The sequence below is a fragment of the Calonectris borealis genome, chromosome 1 (assembly GCF_964195595.1).
Source record: "Calonectris borealis chromosome 1, bCalBor7.hap1.2, whole genome shotgun sequence".
In the NCBI taxonomy this organism is placed as follows: Eukaryota; Metazoa; Chordata; class Aves; order Procellariiformes; family Procellariidae; genus Calonectris; species Calonectris borealis.
The window spans coordinates 37,932,642-37,955,771 of record NC_134312.1 but is presented as its reverse complement, the minus strand read 5'-3'; the positions used below and the strand labels follow the sequence as shown (position 1 = coordinate 37,955,771).

At 41.3% G+C, this 23,130-nt stretch overlaps 1 protein-coding gene across 3 annotated transcripts in view; it reads right to left on the bottom strand.

Annotated features, from left to right (window-relative positions):
• The window catches only part of SRGAP1 (SLIT-ROBO Rho GTPase activating protein 1), a 153,835-nt gene that overhangs the window by 5,571 nt on the left and 125,134 nt on the right, over positions 1 to 23,130 (bottom strand). For all 3 annotated transcript variants that reach the window (XR_012673467.1, XM_075148809.1, XM_075148824.1), the window contains 6 exons: positions 22,186 to 22,246; positions 21,946 to 22,023; positions 20,296 to 20,430; positions 9,841 to 9,946; positions 6,532 to 6,756; positions 5,776 to 5,855 (listed from right to left, as the gene is read on the bottom strand). Coding sequence is in view for 2 of the 3 variants with exons in the window: in XM_075148809.1 (XP_075004910.1) it covers positions 5,776 to 5,855; positions 6,532 to 6,756; positions 9,841 to 9,946; positions 20,296 to 20,430; positions 21,946 to 22,023; positions 22,186 to 22,246 (685 nt within the window). In the remaining variant the exon portion in view is untranslated. The remainder of the gene's footprint in view (positions 1 to 5,775; positions 5,856 to 6,531; positions 6,757 to 9,840; positions 9,947 to 20,295; positions 20,431 to 21,945; positions 22,024 to 22,185; positions 22,247 to 23,130) is intronic.

Sequence of the window (23,130 nt, the reverse complement as noted above, 5' to 3'; positions counted from 1 at the left end):
AACTTTAATGCTGGTGTATATATTAGTGATATATTCTAATATACAATCTTGTTTTCCTTTCTCGGTACTCTATCTACAGTGTATCTCTAACAGCAAGTACAGATGTGACAAAGCAACAGATGTTTCCAAAGGCATGGAAAGACACTATTGCCAAATGAAAAGAGACAAAACCAAACATGCCTGTTTATGTTGCATCATGTTTAAGCGGGCAATATTAAATCGAATGGCAATAACATAACACTGACAAAAGAACGCTGTTTTTACACATATCATGCATGTTGCTTGCGGAATTCGTTATAAGAAGGTATTACTGTGATCAGGTAGGATTGAAAAGGAGCAAACGTTTGTATGAACACACTGTTCTCAGATTGCAGGTAAGTTATGGGTTATGGAAGAGTGGGTCAAGAATTCAGAAGCAAAAGCTCCCAGGTTTCAGAGAGCCAGTCACTCACTAATGGATAATACTTTAAAATGCAAAAAAAACCCCAACCAAACAAAAATACCTTTACAATAAGTAAGAAAATCCCAAATTTCCTGTACATATTCTCTTTTGACGTTCTCTGACGTTAACTGATAATGGTCATGGATACTGGACTGATTGATAAGCCCCTACACTGATTAGCTACGGGATTTCCCATTTCTGGGCTAATTTCAACAGACCATATAGTATCCCACACTTGAGTATATAGGCCTTTTTATTTACAAATTAGTGGACTAAACTAGAAATAGTTCTACCTCCCTCAGTGGAATTACACTAATCTAAGTGTGGTGCATGGTGGGAATCCGGTTTTTGTACCCTTCCATCGCCTGCAAGATTCACATACGTTCCCAGAGGTCTGAAGGAAGTTGCCCTACTGGAACCAGCTATATGAATTGGTAATGTACCCATAATGGATGTGACTTTTGAGACATGTTCGTTAGATTGTCTGGGTAACAAATCCTACCTCCTCAGGGATCTCACACGGTTTTCTTAATAGAATCAAAAATAACTTCAGGCAGGTTTTACTATTTTGAAAGGGACATTTTCTGTGCTTGAATGTTGCTTTTACATGGAGAGAACTTTCCTATAGCAAGTAGTACTGAGACTGTACTTAAACAGTAATTCACCTTGTTACAGGTCAAGACGTAATAGTTAAAACCAAAGTGCCAGACAGTTACTCCTAGAAATAAATGCATTTTGAAAAGCTAAGCCATTTAATATCAAGGTTACTGAATGACAGACAAGCATTTCCAGAAAAGCAAAGGTGATGAAAGCTAAATTTGGGACCTGTAACTCAAATTCTGTGTGGTACTGAATGTCTAACAGTAAAATTGACAGCTTGGAGGGAAATGTAATTGCACTGCTCAGTCCATACCTAGGGGCATTCACCTACAATAGCAAGAAGTATTTGATGACATATAGGATCTCACCAGCTATCATCTCAAGTGACTCGGGCAATGACATGGAAGTGAAAAATTAGGACAAACTGAAGAACTGTGGGAAAAACTTTAGGGACTCTGTTAATCATCCAGCTCTGTTCTCACTTTTTTACTTATGACCCCCAAAGTTTGTTACAATTACTACCACCATTTGATGACACTTTATGTTGCAGTGTGCTTAAAAATCAAGGTTTGATGCCAAGTAGAACTGTCCAGATCCAACAGCTTGGGAGAGCAGAAAGGGCAGAGGAAACATAAGTGCTAATTTTAATTTTGGGATTGGAGCGCCAGATGTAGTACTAACCTCCCTACAGAGGTGATGGCACTGAAGTGGCACTGCGCTGCTCTCTGCGCCTCAGGGCACAAGGAGCTAAGGAAAAGAGAGGAGACCATCCCCTGCACTTTTTGCGGGGGGGGGGTGGGGTTTGCTGTTCCTCTCCTCTGCTCTTCCTCAGTTCTCCCAGATGTACTCTGGCTGTCGGGAATAGAGTATGTTCTTGAAGTCCCTCGAAGACGCTATCTCCCGGTGTGTTTATCCTCTTCTGCACCCCATCAGAGAACACCGGCTTTGCAATTTCAAAGTCCTGTCCTCAGGACAGCCGTTCTCTAACTGGGGAACCGCAAAAGCAAAGAAATGTTGCAAGGTGTTGACAGAACAGAATTTGGCAAAATGTCAATCACGGCATGCGCTACTGGAAAGCAGGAAAATTACTATGTGTTGGGGACACAACAATATCTTACAGCCTTACGTGTCCCTGTAATTTTTGTTTCCAGCAGAACTACCATCTCAATTTTTAGCCTATGTTTATGAGGTATCTATGAACAGTATGATATTAATTGTATGTATGTTTTCCCAGGAGAAACCCATCTGTTTAACTTCCTCAGGAAATTCTCTCTTATTTCCTTTGAAAACAAACCTAGTTGCCCTTTTCCATATGCCTCCAACAAGAACAAAAAATCGTCAGCAAACTGAACGTAAAGGAAATATGCTAAAAACTGCTTCAGCAAAACATGAACAATATCCTTTGAATCTTTACTGCAGAGGCACTTTCAGGTAAAGGTTTTTCTGTAGCAAAAATACAGATAGGTTTTTTTCCTGCCTCAGCTTGACTACAAATGTTCTGAACTTCACAAATTAAATTTATTTTCCAGATTTAGCAGAAAGAAGAAACTGTATTTTCCTTAATAGGGATACTTTCTGCACATTTAAAAAAGACTGAAAACACTACAGTAAATGCATCTCCTTCCCTCTTCCCGTTCCAGTGATCAACAGGAATATATGAACACCAGTAACCTTAGGAAAAAAAAGGCAATTCATATGCTTAAAATTAAGCAGTTACGAAGTATTTATATGCTCAATTATAAGTTCCAGCCTTCTTATCCCCAAGCTACCAGATTTTACCTCTGCAGACATAATTTATTTTTTAATTTTTAAAAAGTCTTGTTTTGTAAATTGTAATTAAACATTCCTAGTGCTACCGAGCCAGTCCCTACGGATGGGTTTATTCTAGTAGGCACAGAAAGATTCACTTGTAGTTTAACTTTATATAGCAAGTAATTCTTATAACAACAATAACTAAAGTAGAAAAATAAATCCTTTCACTTTTGATCATAGCCTCTGGATTATATGTCAATAACCCTGTAATTCCTATGGGGTTAGCTGCTTGGTCTTGTGTATGTATACAACATTTTAGCATAAAACTAATCAGATTTTCAACATTTAAAAAAACCAAAACATTAATAGAATCTGCTTCTTTCATTTCCAAACAGAGGGAAACACATAAGTACGACGTGTCTGATCAATACCGCAGCAATGCTGCGCCTCCCTCTCTCTCTCTCCACACACAGCTGGCAGTGATGCATCCAGATTATAATCAATGAATTAATCACATTAAACCCCCAAAATATTCCAGACTCTTCAGTGGAAACTTTTTTTTTTGTCCACCACAGGTCAATCAGTGACTCTCATTAAGTTCAATACGCAAACTGAAAAACTCTCACCTACTCTCATGTTTGGTACCAAGAACACTTTATAAAAGGAATTGTCCAAAGGACAAACATATGAATGTATGTGCAAAGACATGGCGAATGCATTTAATTGAAAGCTTGTAACCTACTTTAGAAAAATGTGCTATTGTATCGGAAAGCCGTATCCATGGAAAAAAAATGGGTTAGAGCTTGCAGGCTGAGAACCGAAGGCCAACACCGTTTTGTATGCGATCCAGGCTTGCCGATCTTTATCTTTGCAGCAGTATTTCCCTAGATTACAAATCTTTTTGTGGTAACAATTATTTCGCTGTGAACACAAATGTCTGCTTCCTTTCAGCACTGAATTAATTAAAAAGGTGTGATGGGGCAACTAGAATTAAATTGCTGGCCAATCTGGTGAACAAAAAACCATGTCTTGAGCAGTTAAATCTTTTAACCGAACTCTGTCCTCTTGACAGCTATTCTCTTCAGGGTTTGTCTCCACCAATGACACAGTTGTAACACAGGAATGTAAAGCTGTTATTATAACAACACAGTGATGGGGCAGAGCCCACAATTATTGAGGCACAGGTGATGCACTATGCGATGCCATGGTCCTGCTCTTCTGGATCCTGTTGATGTTGTAATCTTTCCTAGGCATGGTTTTGAAGTAACCGCTTTTGATTGCTGCTGAAAAGCTGCACTTCTTTTCCGTGCCCACTCAGGCCTTTATCTCTCAGTTTTGTCATGGGATGCCAAAGTTGGCCCTAATATATTGAACTGGTGTGTCGCCTGCATTTCACTACTTCACTTGTGCTCTAAATGAGAGACAGACAGACTGCTTCAGCTTCCACGCTTCCTTCATGCCTCCAACGGAAGGAGGAGCTCTTATAAAGTATAGCTATACTGTCTTGGGAAAATAAAGTGCAATTATGAGTTTGTTCACACCATTTAGCGGGGCCATGTTACATAAAGACGGTGGGTTTAGCTCTACAGAGCTCGTCAAGAGGAACCCACGTACAGGCTGTCTTGTAAAACTGTCAGTGTTCCCTACCGCGGGTGCAGGCATGGGTATACACCCCAGGCAGAAGATTAACATTGACTTCTCTTCTATCCTCAGTTTTTTCCCCCCTTCTGCGATGCCTGCCCACCCAACTGTCCCTCCTCTCCAAACAGCTGCACTGACAGACTCTGCCTGCCTCTCCTCACCGCAGCAAAGGGGAAGAGACAGGCAATCTGTCAGTGACAGATTGTCTACGTGACAAAGCAGACGGGTACAGCTAGAGTGGAACTATTGTTTACATTGTTTTGTGTGCAATGGGACCAGTGTAGCCAGGTTTTCTATAGATACACCTTCCTGTTCCCCTTTCCTATGGCAATCGTCCCAGCTCCTAACCAGTATCCCTTATGACATCCTTTTTTAAAAAAAGAAGTTTCCTTCTCTGCTGTAGCTCTTTTCCTCCCCTTTCTCCCTCTCTGTCTCTTCCTCTTCCTCCTTCCACACATCCTGTGAAATGGACAAGAAGATGGTGCTAAGTGCACGTGTGCTGATTGTTCTGTCTGGGTTGCCTGCTGGCCAGATATGCAGCTCACGCTGCAGCTCTTCTCTACATGAACCATTATTCTTAATCCTTCACCTCTAACTGGCTACTAATTGTCAGGAAAATGGTAGTTGTTTAACAATTTTGACACCTCTTTCCATCTGTTACATTTGCTTGAAACTGGCAGAAGTTACTGGGAGGGATGTCTGAAGGATGGTCCAACTGAAATATGTCACAGTCAAATACACCTTTAGGAAACCTGGCTAAAAAGAATTGATATAATAGAGATGCATCAAATTTTTCATGGATATCTATCGTACCCAGAACTGTCAGAGTATATGTGATTAATATTTATAGCAAATGACTATTGTTCAGAAGTTTCACTGTGGGGGGTACACACGTGTTCCTCAGTAGTTATAAGTCCTTCAGATGGAACAGCTTTTAAATTCATATCAGAATAGAGCCCACTGAATGGCAAATATCCCTTAGCTGAAATACTTAAAGACATACTTTTGATAAGTTTAGCTTTTGCAGCAAAAGATAAAGAGTCACTAAAAATGTAACATTATATCAAAAAACAATATGTGCTGACTGAAACAGTTTTTCTCTTGCCCTTTCCGTGACTGGACAAATCAGGAGAGAACAAGGAAACAGCTGGTCAAACACGGATGAATCAGAGTGAAAAAGCACACAAACAGAGATTAAAGAAGCCAGCTTTGCTACAGACCACCAGGACTGAAATCCTCTTCTTTCAAATAAGACACTATTAGGAAAGGAAGAAGGTCTCCCGCATGGAACACCTGTAAAACTTATTCTTATCAAAGGCACAGTAATGTAACAGACATACCGTCTTCACTGGTATGGGGCTCTGTACTAGCATCCTGGTCCACTTCCTCTAAGGTACCATGTTCGCTGTACGGGCTGTCGCTGAAGGGAAACAAAAGGCCGAGCAGAGAGAGAAACCACAGCATGAAAAGGATGCTTCAGTGGGCATTAAAACCCAGTCCCTTTCTTCCCCAGTCCACTGGGGGTAACTGATGTCTTCCACACATATCAAAAATATGCCACCCCCATGAGATTATTTGAAGTTATTTTTATAAAGTTATGTGCAACATAATTCTAATGACTTGCTATGAATACACAATCACTGAAGAAGGCTACACACCTCTCCTTCAAACAACATCTTCAGTTATTGAGAAGTTTCCAGAACCTTTGAATCCTTTCATTTATGAAAAGGGGGTGTGTGTCGCTAAGAGAGGAAAGGAGCAGGGGGAAGGCATCATAAGCTGAAATTTGTTAGGATGGTTCACAGTCGGAAAGCCATTTTCTGGCTGTGTGCTCTGCATAGCACACCTGGAATTCTGGCTATGTCTGGCTGAACACAAGGGTAGCTTCCTCCACAAAATGTTGTAGGGAACCTCATTGTAATTGCCTTTGCTTCATGTTTTTTACAGCTAACACTTTCCTATGTGAACCTAAATGTTCTTCTCATTTATCTTCATACTTCTATTGTGTGCAAAAGTCATTCTGTATCACAGGAGTTATCCAGACAACCAGTCTAATGATTTTGTTAAGGAGATAGAAGGGTAATATTCTGACTTACCAGTAGTCATCTCCAGCCATGCATTTTTCATACACTGGGCCATCAAGTTCTTTAGCATCTGGAAAAATAGCCTCATGATGGATGATGATAGTTTTGATTATCTCATTCACGTGTGCCTGACAAGACACCTGGTCTTGTATGTCTGGAACAGGCATCAGGGTTGGCCCAAAACAAATAGCCAGGTTGTACGGATCCATCATGTTTTCATCACTGTACTGTGAAAGGCTGTTATAACAGAAAAATCAAGAAAAATTGACTTTTCCACTGCAACTAACCTTATTCTGAAAACCGGAGAAACTTTATTTTCCATCACAACTTAGAGATTTCCTGTTCTTCTTGACACTTAATCCCACATAATGCAACAAACAAAAAGAGAGGATTTCTTCAATAGGCTATACCCATTTTAAAGTGAGTTTATAGCACGTATATGTATGTAGATGTATATGTTCCTACACTATTGTGTTTAGTGTACACTGATTTAATGGGCTAATGTAAAGTGCATCAACTGCTGCTGCTTCCAACTCATCAGTGCTTATCCTTGGAGGCCCAAGTGGACTGGATCCAAAGTGGATCACGCTTATCATTTCTCATCAGACCCTGATGCACCTCTCCCATCAACTAACTATATAACTTAGGCAGACTGAATTGTTTTCTGGAGGTAGCTAAGTTCCTGGATCTTGCCAAGGCTCTTGTGACTTCTGGTTTCTGTTTTTACCATACAACCTAAAATCCCTGAGCACCTTGCCTGCTGCCCACGAACTCCCACAGGGGTTTCATTTTGGAAGCTACCGAACAAAAGGCTTTGATGGTTCTTATTAATCAACTTTTGCAAGGTCTCCTCTCCTCCAGAAAATTCAACATTACTAGCTTTCAATTTTGATTTTGAATGAAGAGTTGCTCTTTATTCCCGTGTTTAAAAGCCTTGGCATTACTAGTCAAAATGCTGGCTTTTGAGTGGTTCTGTGTAGGGCCAGTCAAACAGAACCTGAAGCACTGGGACGCCCTTTACCTCAGTGCTGTTCTGCACTCTGAAGCAGCATATGAATTGGTATGTCTGGTTGTCTGCTGTTTAAATACAGCATCATATTCCCTTTAGAAAGGGAATTTTATAGAGTGTACATGTATAAACAATATAGACTGAAGAGGCAAACCTTCTAAATGACTCCCTTCATAACTAGCTTGTAAAATTAATCGTGCTCTCCTCTTTTTTATGCCATGATTTGTTATCACATCCTGTGTGTTAATTGGAGACATCTTGTTCTACTGATTTATAAGGTGGTTCAGCCTTTGTATGTGTGCAAGAACGTGTAAAAAAGATTATCATCGTGAAACAGGTGAAGTTCTGCTGGTGGCTGGTAACAAGTGGTGCTTCTCAGGGCTCAATACTGGGGCTGATACTGTTCAACATCTTCATGAATGGCCTAGACGACAGGATGGAGTGCACACTCAGCCAACCTACAGATGATGCCACGCTGTGGGGGACAGCAGATATGCTAAAGGGCAGGGTTACCATTTAGAAGGACCTTGACCAGATGGAGGAATGGATGAACAGGGATTTCATCAAGTTCAACAAGGATGAACGCAAAGCCCTGCCAGTGGGATGAAATAATCCCATGTATTATTACAGTCTGGAGCTGACTGTTAGCTCCCAAGGAAAAGCACTGGGAAAAGCACTTCTTGTCAAGAAGCCGGACGTGATTCAGCAGTGTGTCTTCCAGCGATGAAGGCTAATTACAGATGTGTCTGTATTAGGAAGAGCAAAGCCAGCAGCTCAAGGGAATTGATTACACCCCTTCCACTTGGTGCTCATGAAGTCAAGACAAAGCCTTGAGCAACTTGATCTGACTTGAGAAGCCTTGAGCTGGACGCTAGACCAGATGAGGTAAAGCCGTGAGGTCTCACGATTTCATGTGGCCAAGCAGGCCTAACTGCATATGCAAAAAGCAGAACTGGATTTGCAGAAAGTCAAACTATGGGAATGTTTTTCCTGTGGATGCACCAGGAGCAGTTTGGAGGCATACGAGACCTAGCCTGCTTTCTGAATTGCATTCCTGTGGAGAGCACAGATGTGGCCAACATGACCATGTAACAAGTACAACCTCGTATAACTCTGGCCAATCTGTATGTCTAAGTAGAGGAGAACTGCGATATAAGCCTATGAGATATTTACACATTGTCACTATAGAGGGATGAATTAATGTTTTCAATGAATGGTTATTTTCATAAAACTTTTGATCTCCGCCCCTCTTTTAAATATTGCTTGAAAGTGGTTCAGAAATTACTAGAAGAAAGGAAACGGGAACAGCTGTGAATACAGGCACGCACACATAACCTGGCTGCAAAGACCCTGTTTCTATAGGAACAGACAGGATGGATGAAATGGGGAAGGTCACAAAGACAGAATGAATCAGCCAAGGGCAAATTTAGAAAAAAAAGAGGAAAAAAGCAATATGAAAACAGATATAACAGGAAACAGACAATATGGCAGCAGAAAGAGAAAAGCTAGAATCAGGGCAAAGTGCACAAGAAGCAAAATTTGCAGTGAAAATACTTTGGTCAGCAAAACCAGAGAGGGTTGTGAAGGACTGGAGGGAGAAACACAGTGCAATTGCCCAACCTGTCTTTTATTTTCTCTTTGAGAATGAAGTAGTTTTTCTGGGATGATGATGAAGACACAAACACCAGTTTCCCTTTCTCACACAACCCTCCTTGCAGCAGCTGCCTGTGTTTTGCAATGTGAGAACCAAGCTACTTTATATCAAAGCATACACAGAGGGGATGTATGTTCTCTATACTGGTAGCCCTATTAGCAGAAAACAGAAGCAGCAACACAAAGTCTCACCCTAGCAGTGCCTAGCATCAAATAGGTAGCTTGTAGTGCCTGTGCTACTTGAATATACTGTTTATTTTTCCCATCAGGAGATTAAAATCAGCTTGAGATAAGGAAAAAAAAAATCTACTTCTAAGTTATGCAAATTATTTTAAATGTAGTTGCAATTTGTATTTGTTATTTTTCTTACCACCTTATTTTGTTATCAGCTTTAATGCTATAGCCTGCACTCCCCATTTCAGACAACACTTTAATCTGTCTTATTACAGCCTTCCTCAGTTTTGGACAAATGGAATTTTAATTTGAATGAAAACTGGTGTTTTCCTTCTATTTTCATTGCCAATTAGAAGATCATATTTTGTGTTAAATAGAGCTTAAATGTAAATTCTACGTAGAGTATGAGTAAACCCAAAGAACTTCAATACCAGCAGAGGAAAGCAGATAAAGATACAGTACCTTGGGAATGATAAAGCACTTACTGGTTGAGGAAGGCGAAGAGGTACCTCATCACTATAAGGACCGACCTGGGCAAAGTAAGGAGGAGTTTGCGGATGTGAAGAGCCCTCTCATAGAGATTGTCTATTCCTGCAAACAGAAGAAAGTATTTTAAGTTCCCTTTCATATGATGGTCTAAAATAGCATTCAGTCAGTTTACTCAATTTACTTCGACTCTTTACCATCCCATGTCCCTAGCCAATATCTTCTCATTTTGGCCTATTAGAAAAATAAGATCTAAAAGCCCTTCTCCCTCTCATTAAAACCACACAGTTTAAAAGTAACATCTTTAAATATAAGAAGTCACAAAATCTGCCTAAGTCAAACCCTGTGCCACTTGATGAGCTAGACAGCTCACAAAACCACAACAACAGTACATAAATACAAGGAACCAAGGAGAGATGTTTGCCATCCGTTTCCAATACAGATTCATTCTCTTTATTTGAATGTTCATATCAGATATAATATTCCAATCACCGAGCTTCTCTAATAAGTTTTCTTAATCAAATGTCCAGCTATAACCCTCCTAACGGCAAAGTAGGAGAAAGGCCTTATGTTTTACAGCGTGTAAGCAACAAACACAAAGATCACATGTATTTTCCCAAATGATTTTATAGCAGTCTACCAAAATTCTTCTGACGTGGGTGAAACAAGGTCACCTTAATAAAAGCATCAGTTCCTAATGTCTTATAACAGGGATGCATTATCTCCTATGTTGGTCAGAAGGATTATGTGACTCCAAGTGGGGTAGCGATGGGATAAAAGGATAAATTGTTTTAAAATAAGTAATATCTCAATTTTTTACTCAATGTGTTTTCTGTGTAAATGACACTGTTAGAAACAACCTAAAATTTCAGTAATGCTTTTTACGTCAGTCAAGAAAGAATGCTGCAATTAACAATATCTAGGGGAAATCTTAGCTGGAAGACACACTGCTGAATCATGTCCAACTTTTTGTCCAAGAAGTGCTTTTCCCAGTACATGAGAAATACTGTCCAGTGGCACTGAAAAGGATATTCAAAAATTTGGAAATGAGACACAGGAGCTGATTCAATAGCTGAAAAGCCATTTGTACCACAAAATGTGATATTTAACAGCACACATTTAAAGTAATTACTTATATAAAAACATGCTAACTGTAAACAGAGTCCCTGGTTTTGTGCTCTTTGATATGGCTATTTCTAATCAGCATTTACTTGTGGATGCAAAATATATGTTGACTTACATTTCTTAGAAGAACAACTGGTGTCTAGTAATTAGTATTTTGGTACCAAGAACTACGCATAAGCAGAGCATGTCGGCAGCGAGACTTCTGTTTACCACACAGAAGTACTGTACTTCATTAGGAAATGCCAGTGTAGTAAACTAAGGGGGAAAACCTGTTCCCACACTTGCATTTACGGGAGATCCCACTGCCCCTGCACCACTGGTGTGCTGGGGAACAGAAGATCTTGGGATGGGGTGAAGCTTGGCTCCTTGGGAGTTTCTGCAGAAGGAGAACAGCCCACCACTGCTTGCATGAAAGAAGCCCGTTTGCATTGTGGTATCTACTGCAGGAGCAGCAAAGCGAAACTCCTGCGGGAGGTAAAATCCTGTTCCCTAGCAGAGTGGCTGACGGCTGGAACGGTGTCCCTGCTGAGATGCCACTGACTGCCGCGGAGCTGGTGAGGAAAAGGACTGCTGGCAAGTTGTATAATTTATAACCTAATGAGTCAGACTGAACCCAAACTCTAGATGAAAATCAGTTCAAGCCATTACACTTTCTCTAGTGGAGTATGGGACTTGAAATTTATTTTTATGTTTCTGGTAAACCTGGACTGCATGAATCAAGAAGAAGTATTCCTGGTTACTAGTTAAGAACTGGAGTCGATCTGCAGAGCAACCACAATTCTCCTCTCCCTTTCCAGTGCATACCACATCTTGGAGACGCTAATGCTACGTACCCTCACTTCTGCACTGTAGTGCCACACTGCTGTTCTGACACCAGTTTTAGTCCAAGGCCTTTCTCCACCTGCCTAAACTAAGCAACTCTCCAAAACTAAGTGGAAGGAGCCTGACTGTATCTTCAGTTCCCGATCTTCCAACAAAAGCAGCTGCTGTTATGGCTAGCAGCACCTTGTGAGTCTCCGGCCCAGCCGACCTTCCCCCTGTCTCCGAGTCTCTGTACGCGGAGTTGTAGCTCTGGGTGGTTTTGAGCCTGTGTGCGTGTGCGCAGGCGGATTTTCTATGGAGTGGGCCTGAGGGAGGAAGGTCCAAAGCACTTTGGTTACGTCTTGCAACACTCCCGCCCCAGCAGCACTGCTGTGCGGTGCGGTGGCACAGCTCCTCTCCAGCCTTTCCACCCTGTGTGCTGGATGTGGGAAGCTGGAGGGAAGTTGTAACGCAGCACCAGGTCCTGCCTTCTGCATTAAAGCCTTTCCCGGCTAATGCCTTGTGCTGCAGACCTGCCTCTTACAGCCAGTTCTGGAGACCGGCCCTGGACTAGGTTCAGTCATTGCTGAACTCAAATCAGACCTAAGAAATGCACGGGCCGGGCTCCCAGGTGGGTCCAGCGGCTCCTTCCAGCAGTGCGCTGCCTATCCGGATGCAATAGCACTGTCTAAACTAGTGAGCTAAACCAGGATGGGGCACAGTCTTGAACACCGGCGGGCAGCTACCACACAGTAGTTATCACACTCTCCAATGTGCTTGTCGTCTGTGCCAACTACAACTCTTCCAAGCAGTTCCTAGACATGGTTCACAGGATGCACAGGCCAGGAACTGGTCCCAGTAGGCAGCATAGACACAGCAGAGTAGGTACAGAGAGTTTGGCTGTATAGCCATGTGTTGAGTTATCCCAGCTGCCCTAATAGGAGCATGATCAGTACTAAGTACTAGCAGGTCACCTCTATACTGAAGCAGTTACAAGCTATACATGCTGGAATGAGGTGTGTGTATTTCCAATACCTTCCTGGTAACCCAGTCCCAGTTTCCATGAAAGCCCCTTTATTGAAAATCCAAACTACTGCCAAGTGGTAAACTCGTGTGCTTTCCACGTTATTTCAAAAGGCTTGTTTTTCTTTCTCAGCACTGATTTGGTTTAAAGGTGATAGGTAATAATGTTATGTATTTGCGTGCTGCTTTTAAATGAGGAGCCAAATTTCATAGTTGCTTGTATGTATGCGGTGCGTGAGTGTTTGGGTATGTAGGAAAGGAGGAATGAATACAGAGCAATCTTTCTGCATCCAGGTAGAAAGAATTTGCAGCTCTGCGGCTTCCCATGCGGAGGGAAGAGAAAGCATTGCTTTGCCTCCACTGGATTTGCTGGAGAGCCTCGGGGCAGAACAGCCATCCAGGCTACAAGCTGGTTGCTGCGAGAAACCACTGGCAATCCCAACACTGCAGAAAGCTGATTGTGTCTCCCCTCTTGCAGCACTTCTGTGGGAGGCCCTCTTTTCATTACTCTGATTTTCAAGAACTGTAATTAGCCCCACCTCAGTGCCCGGTGAGGTATTACCCACTTCTCAGCTAAGAAAACTGAAGTGCTGATATTATATGACTTGTCCTAATAATGCAATTAGCTGCCAAGCAGAAATAGAAATCAGGGGATTTGAAAACTGGTTCATTACTCTAATGATAGGATGAGACTCACATTCCCAAACACAAGCAACAGGACAAGCCTCTGGCAAGGCCAAGCATACTGAGAACTAACGTGTTTTTTCTGACTGTGGAGTGAGGGAGGGAAGGGAGATCCATGTGAAGGACACATGAATATCAACCACAAATCAAGACTACCGTCAGGTAAATATCACAAATAGAAACAGTTATTATTTTCTAGTTCCCAGTTCTCAGAGCAGAGAAAAACTTTTGGAGCTCTGGTCTGACACACCTGCCTTCCAGACCCGTCTCAGCCACGGGGGTCAAACCCACAAGCAGGAGAGTTTCCTGCCAGCCAGACGAGAAGGTATTTGGCGTGGAAACACGTGCTCCTGTCGAAGTGGAGCTACAGTGCAGCCCAGAGCACAGGAGACATTTCTGGGGTGAAACAAGAGAAGGGGAAGAGGCCAGCTTCTGGGGCTTCGTGACTATAGCACTCTGTGGAAGAGCTGGGCACCTGTGTCCAGAACTATTAACGTATTTTTACCAGACAGTAATGGAGCAAAGCACCATAATAATATAAGGAGCTTGGTTTTCTGTGTATCCATAAAATTACCTAGACATCTAAGCATCAGAGGTGTTTGGGATCTAAGGATCCTCCATCAGCTACTACAAAAAATGAAAAACTGAGAGCTCGGAGGACTCTTCAGAGATCATTTAAGTCTACAATCTCACCCTTTGACTTCACCTTAATCACCTCTGAGAGATGTTTGTCCAACCTGTTCATAAAATCCTCCAAAGAGGCAGATCACAACCTCCACAAGAAAATCTGTGCTCTTGGAAAAGATTTATTTTTTGATCTCCCATGGACTTCCTCTGCAAGCACTCCTTGTCCTTGAACTGGATGAATGAATCCAGCTGAGACTAATGTCATTGCACAAACGAAAGAATTACTTATCAGCTAGCTGCCTCTTTGTCAGCCATGGGCTAAGGACCAGTTCTCAACAGCTTGAGATAGGCATAAATCCTAGCCACTAAGCCTTGAAAGGTGTGATCTTCAGCCTCCAAGAACACTGGAACCTGTTCTGGAGAGGCGGTGTCACCTTTGCTTACTGCAGAGACACACAGAATCAACGAATGTCCACTTTTCTCTTCCATGAGAAATAACAAGTTTTAACCACCTGGTGACTCACAATGAGGTTTTTGCAAAGGCAGACTCTAAAATGACACAGATCAAAAGCGAACAATCTGCCTCAGAAGAGTAAAGAAAACCTGAGAAGGGAGAAAACACAATTACTAACACAAGCCCCCAAATACAAATAAAACACAACTAAATTATAAATGAAGACAGGGATATATTAATCCTAAATAACATTAAGAAAATGTAAATTGAAGTTTAATTAAGCAATAATCCTGAAGTAGTGGAGCATGTAAAAGGCAATAAATATTCAAATATATAAATGCAGCGCTTTGGTGATGGAGAACAAAAGACTTTTGCAAGACAGCAATTGCTGGTGGTTCCGAAATATTTTGGGCCAACTGGTCAGATACATGCCTTTATCACTCTGGTTTAGTTAAAAATGCTACAAAAGCGCTGTACTTTTCCTGGTCGTGGTTCTACACATGGCCTCTCCTGCACTAGGGGTGAGACACGGTTATCCAACGAGGAGAAGATTCAGCCTGGGAGCAGTCAGACCTCAGAAACATGCGTTCTCGATTGTGTCTGTTCTACCATCCTCTGTTAACAGGCAGCCTCCATGGGCCAATCTCAGAAGTAACAAAAGAAATGCAAACATTTTGCAAAGGGATGATATTATTGATCAGAACATGTGGAAGGAGAAACCTGGTGTCAGCAATGAGTGAATTGTGCTACACTAACAGCCAGTGCTGGGCAAGCTAAGCATATTTCACAGGCAAGGGTAGCACAAAGGAGGAAGAAGAAAGCAAACAATGGTAATGTAAACTATCTCTCTCCTTTAGGACCACTGTTTTGAAGGATAAAATCCAATGTGGTATCTCTGTGTGAGGGTCACTTCCACTTGGAATGGTGCCCACTAGTAACAGAGTGAATGCCTAATGCGTATTTTACATACCCGCTGAACGTCAAATGGGATTGAGTTACACTTGCAGATGTAATTTTTATGGTCAATTTGCAGCTGACAAGTAAATTACATGAATATGTATCAGTGCTGAAGTTAACAATTTGTGCCTCTTTCCACTTTGGTAGATGGGTCCAAGCCAACTCAAATATATGTATATGTTAACTCAGCAATGCCACTTACAGGTCTTTCAGATCTATTTAAGAACGCATTACTGGAGGACAAACACAACGGTCTCCACTGTCACTTAGGGAAGGAAACAGTTGTTGTCATTTTGTTGAAACTTTTTCAGGAAGAGTTGACAATTCAGAATATAGTTTTTTACTTTTTAGGTAATAGGCAATGGTCTGGAAAAGCAATAAAATAATTTCCTTCCATAACATTTATGCCTTTAGGTAAACGGACACTGCTGGCAGCAAGGGATTGAAATGATAAAAATCAGAAGGAAAAAAGATGTGAGTTTTCATCTATCCTGGCATCTTAGTATATCAACAAATTTAAGGCAAGGGAGATGAAACCAAGAAGAATTATAATGACCTGAGCAGAAGCTAAGCTGTCTGGGTAGCTGAGATGTGTCTGCTGCGGCATTGCATAGCTATGTATGTGGAAGTGATTCACGTGTATAAGAACTCACACCAGGAGAGGAACTGCAGTTCCCCAGCCGTGAAGGTGAATTATGGCCAGCCCTCAGCACAGCTTCAGTACCCTCTGCCTACAAGTAACTCCTGTTACAAATATTTTGCTTGTGTTTGGCCCAACCTGTTTCTACAAAGGGGCAGAAAAGAAGTACAGTGCAACTCTCCTCCCTTTCCCCCCACCTTATTTTACCCTCTGGATTGCCGAGTGCTGCTGGGAGCAATAGTAGCCATTCCTTTTGCTGTGAATGCAGAATTATGGCCCATAATCAGATGGATTCTTTACGTTCTGTCCTACCTTTCATGCTTGCTCTGGAGAAGTCATAATTTGGCCCAAATTTTATCTAAACCAGTTCATAAGCCCAAACAGAATAGCATTGTTCTCATGAGTCTAATTAATACAAATTGCCCTAAAAGTCACAGTCATTTTGCACCATTCCACTGTATTTGCAAAAGGGAAAGCATTAAATCACAATGCTCTATTTCATTTGGAAATGTATGCATAAATGCAAAGGAATTCCTCAGTGGCTGTACTGAGGAAAGGTTCATTTTGCAGCTGTAGCCTCAATTATGCTTGACATCCATAACTAAGTACTTCAGTTTCAAGGGGTTTTTCACTGGCAACATTACATTTCCATATAAAATGTGTGACACTCTGCCCTTCTACAGTTTTATGTGAACATTAACTTTGTGAATTTGCTTTCTCTCTTCCCCCTTTTATAACAATTTCTGCCAACGATTAAAAAAACCACACTGATATTTATCTTGAAAAAACTATTTGAAAACAACTTAACGTTTATTTCTTTCCTCACTGTTTATCAGATAGTGAATGCAATATGAATTAAGAGTATTTAAACCCTCTTAATTAAAAATGTGAAAGCTTTCTGGACTTTACATATCAATTGTGATGTAAAGAAGTTACAGCAACATGTGTTCCAACAGAGGAAAGGGAATCTGGTCCTGCTCCCATTAACATGAAGACCAACATATTTAATATGTGAGGCCACATGAACACAGAAAAAGAAACTAATGCAACTATGACAGGTTCAAAGTCTGAAGTAGGAGAAAAATCTTGCCTAGAGTGTCTTCCTTTCTGCAAGATATACAGAGTGTTCAGGTTAAAAGGTAGCAACGGAAAGGGTCTTTGAGACAAATGTTTTTGATAGTACATACTACACAGGTGCTATTTAAACTAAACCGTGACAGGTAGTTTTTTAAAAAAAACCCAACATCTTATTCCCTGGAAGTAGTGGGCCTCTTAACGAAGCGCATAGACTAGGTACACAGCTGTAAAAACACTCCACCCCAGGCTTCTCAGGTAATCAGAAGATGCAGACACACTGGGAACAGTGTGCGGTTCTGGGGCTGGCTGTGGGTGCAAGGCACAAGAAAGTTTCTTTCTTTGCTCACACCACATTCAAAATCCCCACTGCGACAACACAAGCTAAACCCACCCCAATGCGCTCAAAGAGAAAATCCCTTTTGTTCTGCCATGTTCCAAACCTACCTCTCCTCCCTCTGCTGAAGGAAGGCATTGGCATGCCATTTCAGAGTGCCCCGAAAGATAACCTTGTGGAAACCATACCAAACAACAACAAAATCATCCTCCCCTAGCTTCCCCCCAAATCTGCCAGAAACAGATCTGGGACTCTTAGAACACATTACGAGGAAGAAAATCCTCTGCTTTCTTCTGTAACAGCAATAGCAGAAGTCAAACCTAGCAGAACTACTCAGTCATTACACCTGGTTTTGACAAGCTGTTGTAGAGATGATAATCCAGACTTATGACAGCCTCAGCCAGTCTAAACCAGGATCAGATGGCAACACCACTTTCCCAATAACTGTCCCACTTAAAAATGTGGTTGGGAAAAGCAGTGACTTTGTTCCAGGCTATTGGTTGTTACTGATTTCAGCTCTGCTGGAGGATACTATTATTTAAAAGAAAAGGCTGTCAACACTTTTGCAAGAAAATAATCCGCTGCCTACCTTGAGCATGCAATAGTTGGACATCCTCTAAGGAAACCAAGGCCTAGTGCTAGGGATCTGGTATTCATTGCCGTTTTCCTTGAAGTTCTTAATAACAGAAGACCATTTTGGGATAACTGAACTGGAACCCTCTCAGACAGTGATGCTCTGAGAGGTTGGTGAATCTCTCCCACCTGTGCAGGTGCCATGTCATGCTCAGTCCATTCAACTTCTACCCCTCTTTCCAAATACCCCATCCTGTCTTCAGAAGCTTAGTGGTGAATGGACACTCTTTGAAATCATCCAAGTTCCTCTTCTTGGAACATATTTAAAAGGTTGCTTTGGGCAAATATTTTTGCATCTCCTAAGCATTCACTTGTATAATCTCTGTAAGCCGAATACTCATTCTTGGTATTTTACAATGCTATTTAAAGCTCTTCAACACAGCAGAGTGCAATACCATCTCCACATATAAGAACCACCTTTTCTATTTTTCTTAATGCTTAGTCAAAATAATAAAGTCATAAAGAGATCCAATGGGTAGAATCTGACAGCATAAATTTTGAAAAGGAAATCTGGTACAAATGTTTAACGATGAAAGTGATTAATCATTTGAACAGCTTATCCAAGAATGTGGTAGGTTTTCTGTCAACTGAAGCCATTAAATCAATAAATTTTTCCAGCAGACATGCTTTAATTCATCCAGAAGTTATGGAAATCAGTGCAAGATTATTAGGTAAAGTTCCATCATCCCTGTCATGCAGAAAATCACTCAGTCAAAACCATCCCTTTTTAGATTTCAATTTCTATGACTTGCAGACATATTCTGGGCTGTGGCACCGCAGTTAGCTAAAGCTGAACTCAGGCAGAACGAAGAATATGCCTCCTAAAGAGACAATGTCCCCCTCAGCATCAGGGATCTGACTGTTAAACTGCGGTTTTGAGGTCCTTCAGAACTCCTCAGTACCATCGAGTCTGTACATAGCAACAGCTGCAGAAAATCCCGCAAAAAATGAAACACAAGATACTGCACATAGACCTGGTCACAGCGATCCATGTATTCGTAACCTCCAGGCTGAATTACTGCAACCCTCCCTATCTGGGAAGGAAACCACACACGTTGGGTTCCCCGGGCAGGGAGCATAAAAGCCCATCTGCTGGCCAGCCCAGGACACTGTGCACACATCGATCTGCGGTCCTGGCTGCTGGGCTGAGACCCCTTTGCCAAAATAACACAGTTTGGAGAGAGCCTGCCCTAATTAATATCCCAAAGGACTGGCCCTCATTACCTGTGAAACTGCCTCCTTCTCCATTCGGCTGAAGCAAGCAAGTTTCAAAGGAAGGGTTGAAAGAAGGAAATTCTTCCACAAAGCTAGCACCTCTGATCACTTCTAATGGACCCACAGGGAAGAGTAAGCCTACCGAGGGTTGGCTTGGCCTCACCCCTCCTCAGCATCTGCAGGGATCTGTGAACTGGAAGAGGTTTTGTGCGTGCCAGAGCAATTCACTCATCCACTGAGAACTTCCTAAATTACTACAACGTCTCTGAGTTCGGCTACAAACACCAGCAGTGCACAGACCCATGCAATGCTCCTCCAAGGCATCCCATTACAGCCTGGTCATGCTTGTGTGTTGGAAGGCAGATCGGGCACTTCTGCAGACAACACTCAGCTGCTCCCCTCCGTTCCTGCACTGAACGGTTTTCTTGCTGGTTGGACTGGGGGTTTTAAGCTGAGCACAACAAAGGTCCAGAACCACACAATGTCGAGCAGTTGGTTACTTATTCACCAGCACTGACTCCAAGCTGCGGGGCATGAAAACCTTTGTGGAAAGTAACATACTCTGTTTGCATGGTCATGACTTCATCCCCTTCTGTCTGCCCCAGTGCACAGAGGAAAATAATAATGTGTTTAAATTTAACTATCTCTTGTATACCAAAAGATATTCTTCCTGCCCTATTAAACAAAGAGTTGTACTGTACATTAATCCCACTGGAAAAAGGGAACAACCACAGCTGCAAGTATGACTAATAACTGACCCAGACTGTTACAGATGGCAAACAAATTGTCTCAGAAAAATCTGTGAAGTTAGTTCTTTTTTCAGGCCGCTACTGTATATATGAAAGTAAAATTCTATTGAGAAAGAAATAGAGATTTCTACTTACTGATACAAGAAATAAGATCATTAAATCTTTCCTTAGGAAAGACAGGATTTTCCAGCCCTCGGAAATAGAGCTTCAGTACTCCAGCAACTGAGTTAATGTCATGGTTACTTTGGTCATCTGCCAAAGGATTTTCACCTTAAAAAGTAAATAAAGTGAATGAAACACACATGCAGGAGCATTCTTGCATGCAACATTTTTATAAGTGAGTGACATTTTTGGGGTTTTTTGTTTTTAGTGTGTGGGAGGTGGCAATGCAAGCATTCAAGTAAGATAATAAACACTGATTTAGAAATCCCAGGCTATGATTAAACTAAAAACGGCAGCCTAAATAAAGCTTCCTTTAAATTACATAACCTAGTGATCTCTTAGGTCCTGAACTTCCAACTAAGTATTTAAGGACATGTTATGATTTACAGTTAGTAAAATAAAAAAGCCAAATGTTCTTAATTGAATAGGGTTTCTCAGAGTATTCTTTGGGAGCTTACATAAAGCAAATCTAGTTAGATAACTCTTTGAATTGGAAATCTGTCTTCATTCTGAAAAACAAAAACATTCAGGAATATGTGCAACCATTTTGTGAAAACACTGTATGGGAATTGAAACCCTAAAGGCCATGACAGAACTATGTGCAATTTTAAAGACTTAATCTTTATTTTCAATCACTTTAAAATGTGTGTATCTTCCAGAATAACACTACCTAGGAGAAGCAGTTAGCTATAAGGCTGATTTAAAAGGTGGAGAATAGGAGGATGTGGCTTCACTTAGCATGTAAAAACAGCTGCTTTACATATCTTGTCAAAGACAAGATCAGGTTTAACAAGATATATAATTAATCCTGGGGAGAAAAATACTGTGCATATTTTCTCATGCTGTTAGTCACAGGACGTATTGCTCCAAGGGTTTTTTCATTAGCAGATGATCTGCAAAAGGTTTTCCTGCAAATTAAAAAAGCAGCCTCTAAAACTCAAGAAAAGAGAATGTAAGATTTAAAAAAAAATTGTAAGTAGTATTGTTTTAACACAGTTAGGGGATTGCTGGCTCCCCTGGCAGAGCAATCCTAGGCTGGGTGTTGCAAGCCACTCATGTTTAAAAAGTTGTTTTCACTTCCTGGTATCTTTCCCATAATTTCTCCTCTGGGGCTGAAGTTTCCTTTGGGAATAAAAACAGTGGTTGAAAATGGAACAACCCTTTCACAGTCTGAATTCTCATTGATCGTGATGCCACTTTGGCAGAGGGACCAGAAAGTCGAGCAGTTGTATTCCAGAAGATCAGGTAGCAGGGTTCTCAAATTGCATTAAGTAGTCTCTTGAATCTAATTAAAAAACACAATCTTTCCTTTCTGAGGATCTTTAAAATAAAATATAGACAAACTATTATTTGCAGTTTATCATTAACAAAAGACTAAAGTTTACAGTTGTTTCAAGAGTCATATGCCTTGTCTAATCAAAATGAAAAACAACCTCAAGCTCCTAGGACATAACAAGGGAAAAACATGTACACGTCATCATTATACTTCATCTTTAAGCATATAACGGTGCAAAGTACACAACGTGCATACAAACTGCTTAAACAGCCAAGAAAGTAGTTAGAATTTAAAAGATTTTAAAATGTCAGATATTAAGGTGCTCGGATAAATGAAAATGCAATTACCTCTCTCAAATGAATTTTTAATATCATTGACTTCCACCTGGGAACCAGACACTCTAAAAATTCCCTGGTGCTGAAGACCTGCAGCAAAGATGGGAGACAGTGGTAAGAAATAAATCTAGTTTTTAAAACACTTTTAATCTCTATTTTAAAAACAAAGCTGTGGTGGTAAATGCATTGTGCAAAAGATACACAAAAAAGTCGGGGCAATAATGAAATGACACAGTATGTTTCAGAGCTTACCGTATAAATTGATAAATCTGATACAGCTTTCCACGATGAGAGGAATGACTTGTCCTGAATCCTGGAAAAACAAGAGCAGAACGAGTGAACTGCAGACCAGAAAGAGGAAACCTCCCTACTCTGGACTGAATGTGAAAATGCATTTTCTTGATCAATCCAGATGGACATACAGTGCTGGCAAAAAAACACGTAAGAAAACATATCATTTCTAACAGAGTTCTCTTCCCATTTAGGAGGGATGGAGAGGAACAGGTGAAGAGAAAAGGTTACGGTTCTTCATTAAAATCATTGAATCGGGAAATTCAGAGACTTCATTCTCTACCTCTGCCACTGTATCTGGCTAACACTGTATGTGACACCTAAGCTCATGCATGTGTTTTAGATTTTTGAAGCAAAATGAGTTAAAGCAGTGAATTTGCCTTTTAAAAAGTTTATTATTAAGAATAATAATTCATGTTGAAGATGATGTCTCTGCATCCATTTAACTTACCTTTCTTTTCCTGGTGAAGAAAATCCTACATGGACCTAATTACACAGGACCTAATTCCTCGAGGGTTTTTTTTTTTTTTTGGTAAAAAATGTTGATCACAAACAGGCCTCTTCTGGACCTGCGGGACTATCAGAAAAGTTCCTGGAGAAGAGCCACCAAATGACATTGCATGGGGTACCAGCTGTCTCCCTCCTGACCTGAGAGCACTCCTATGCGTCTGCTGATTTGCGTGTCCTAACAGAGGGCAGACGGTGGCCTGGCACACTGTTCCAGGCTGCACTAACTAGCTGGTAATACACCGGGCGGTGGGCTGCAGCCACTCTGAGCGGAGCACATGGTTCAGCTGCCTCTTCTGTAGGCACCAGGCATCGGGAAAGGGAGGTCACAGCCTACACCTCCCCACCTGCAACTGGCAGAGCTCAGGAATCAAAGCTCCTGGTCTCAGCCATGACACA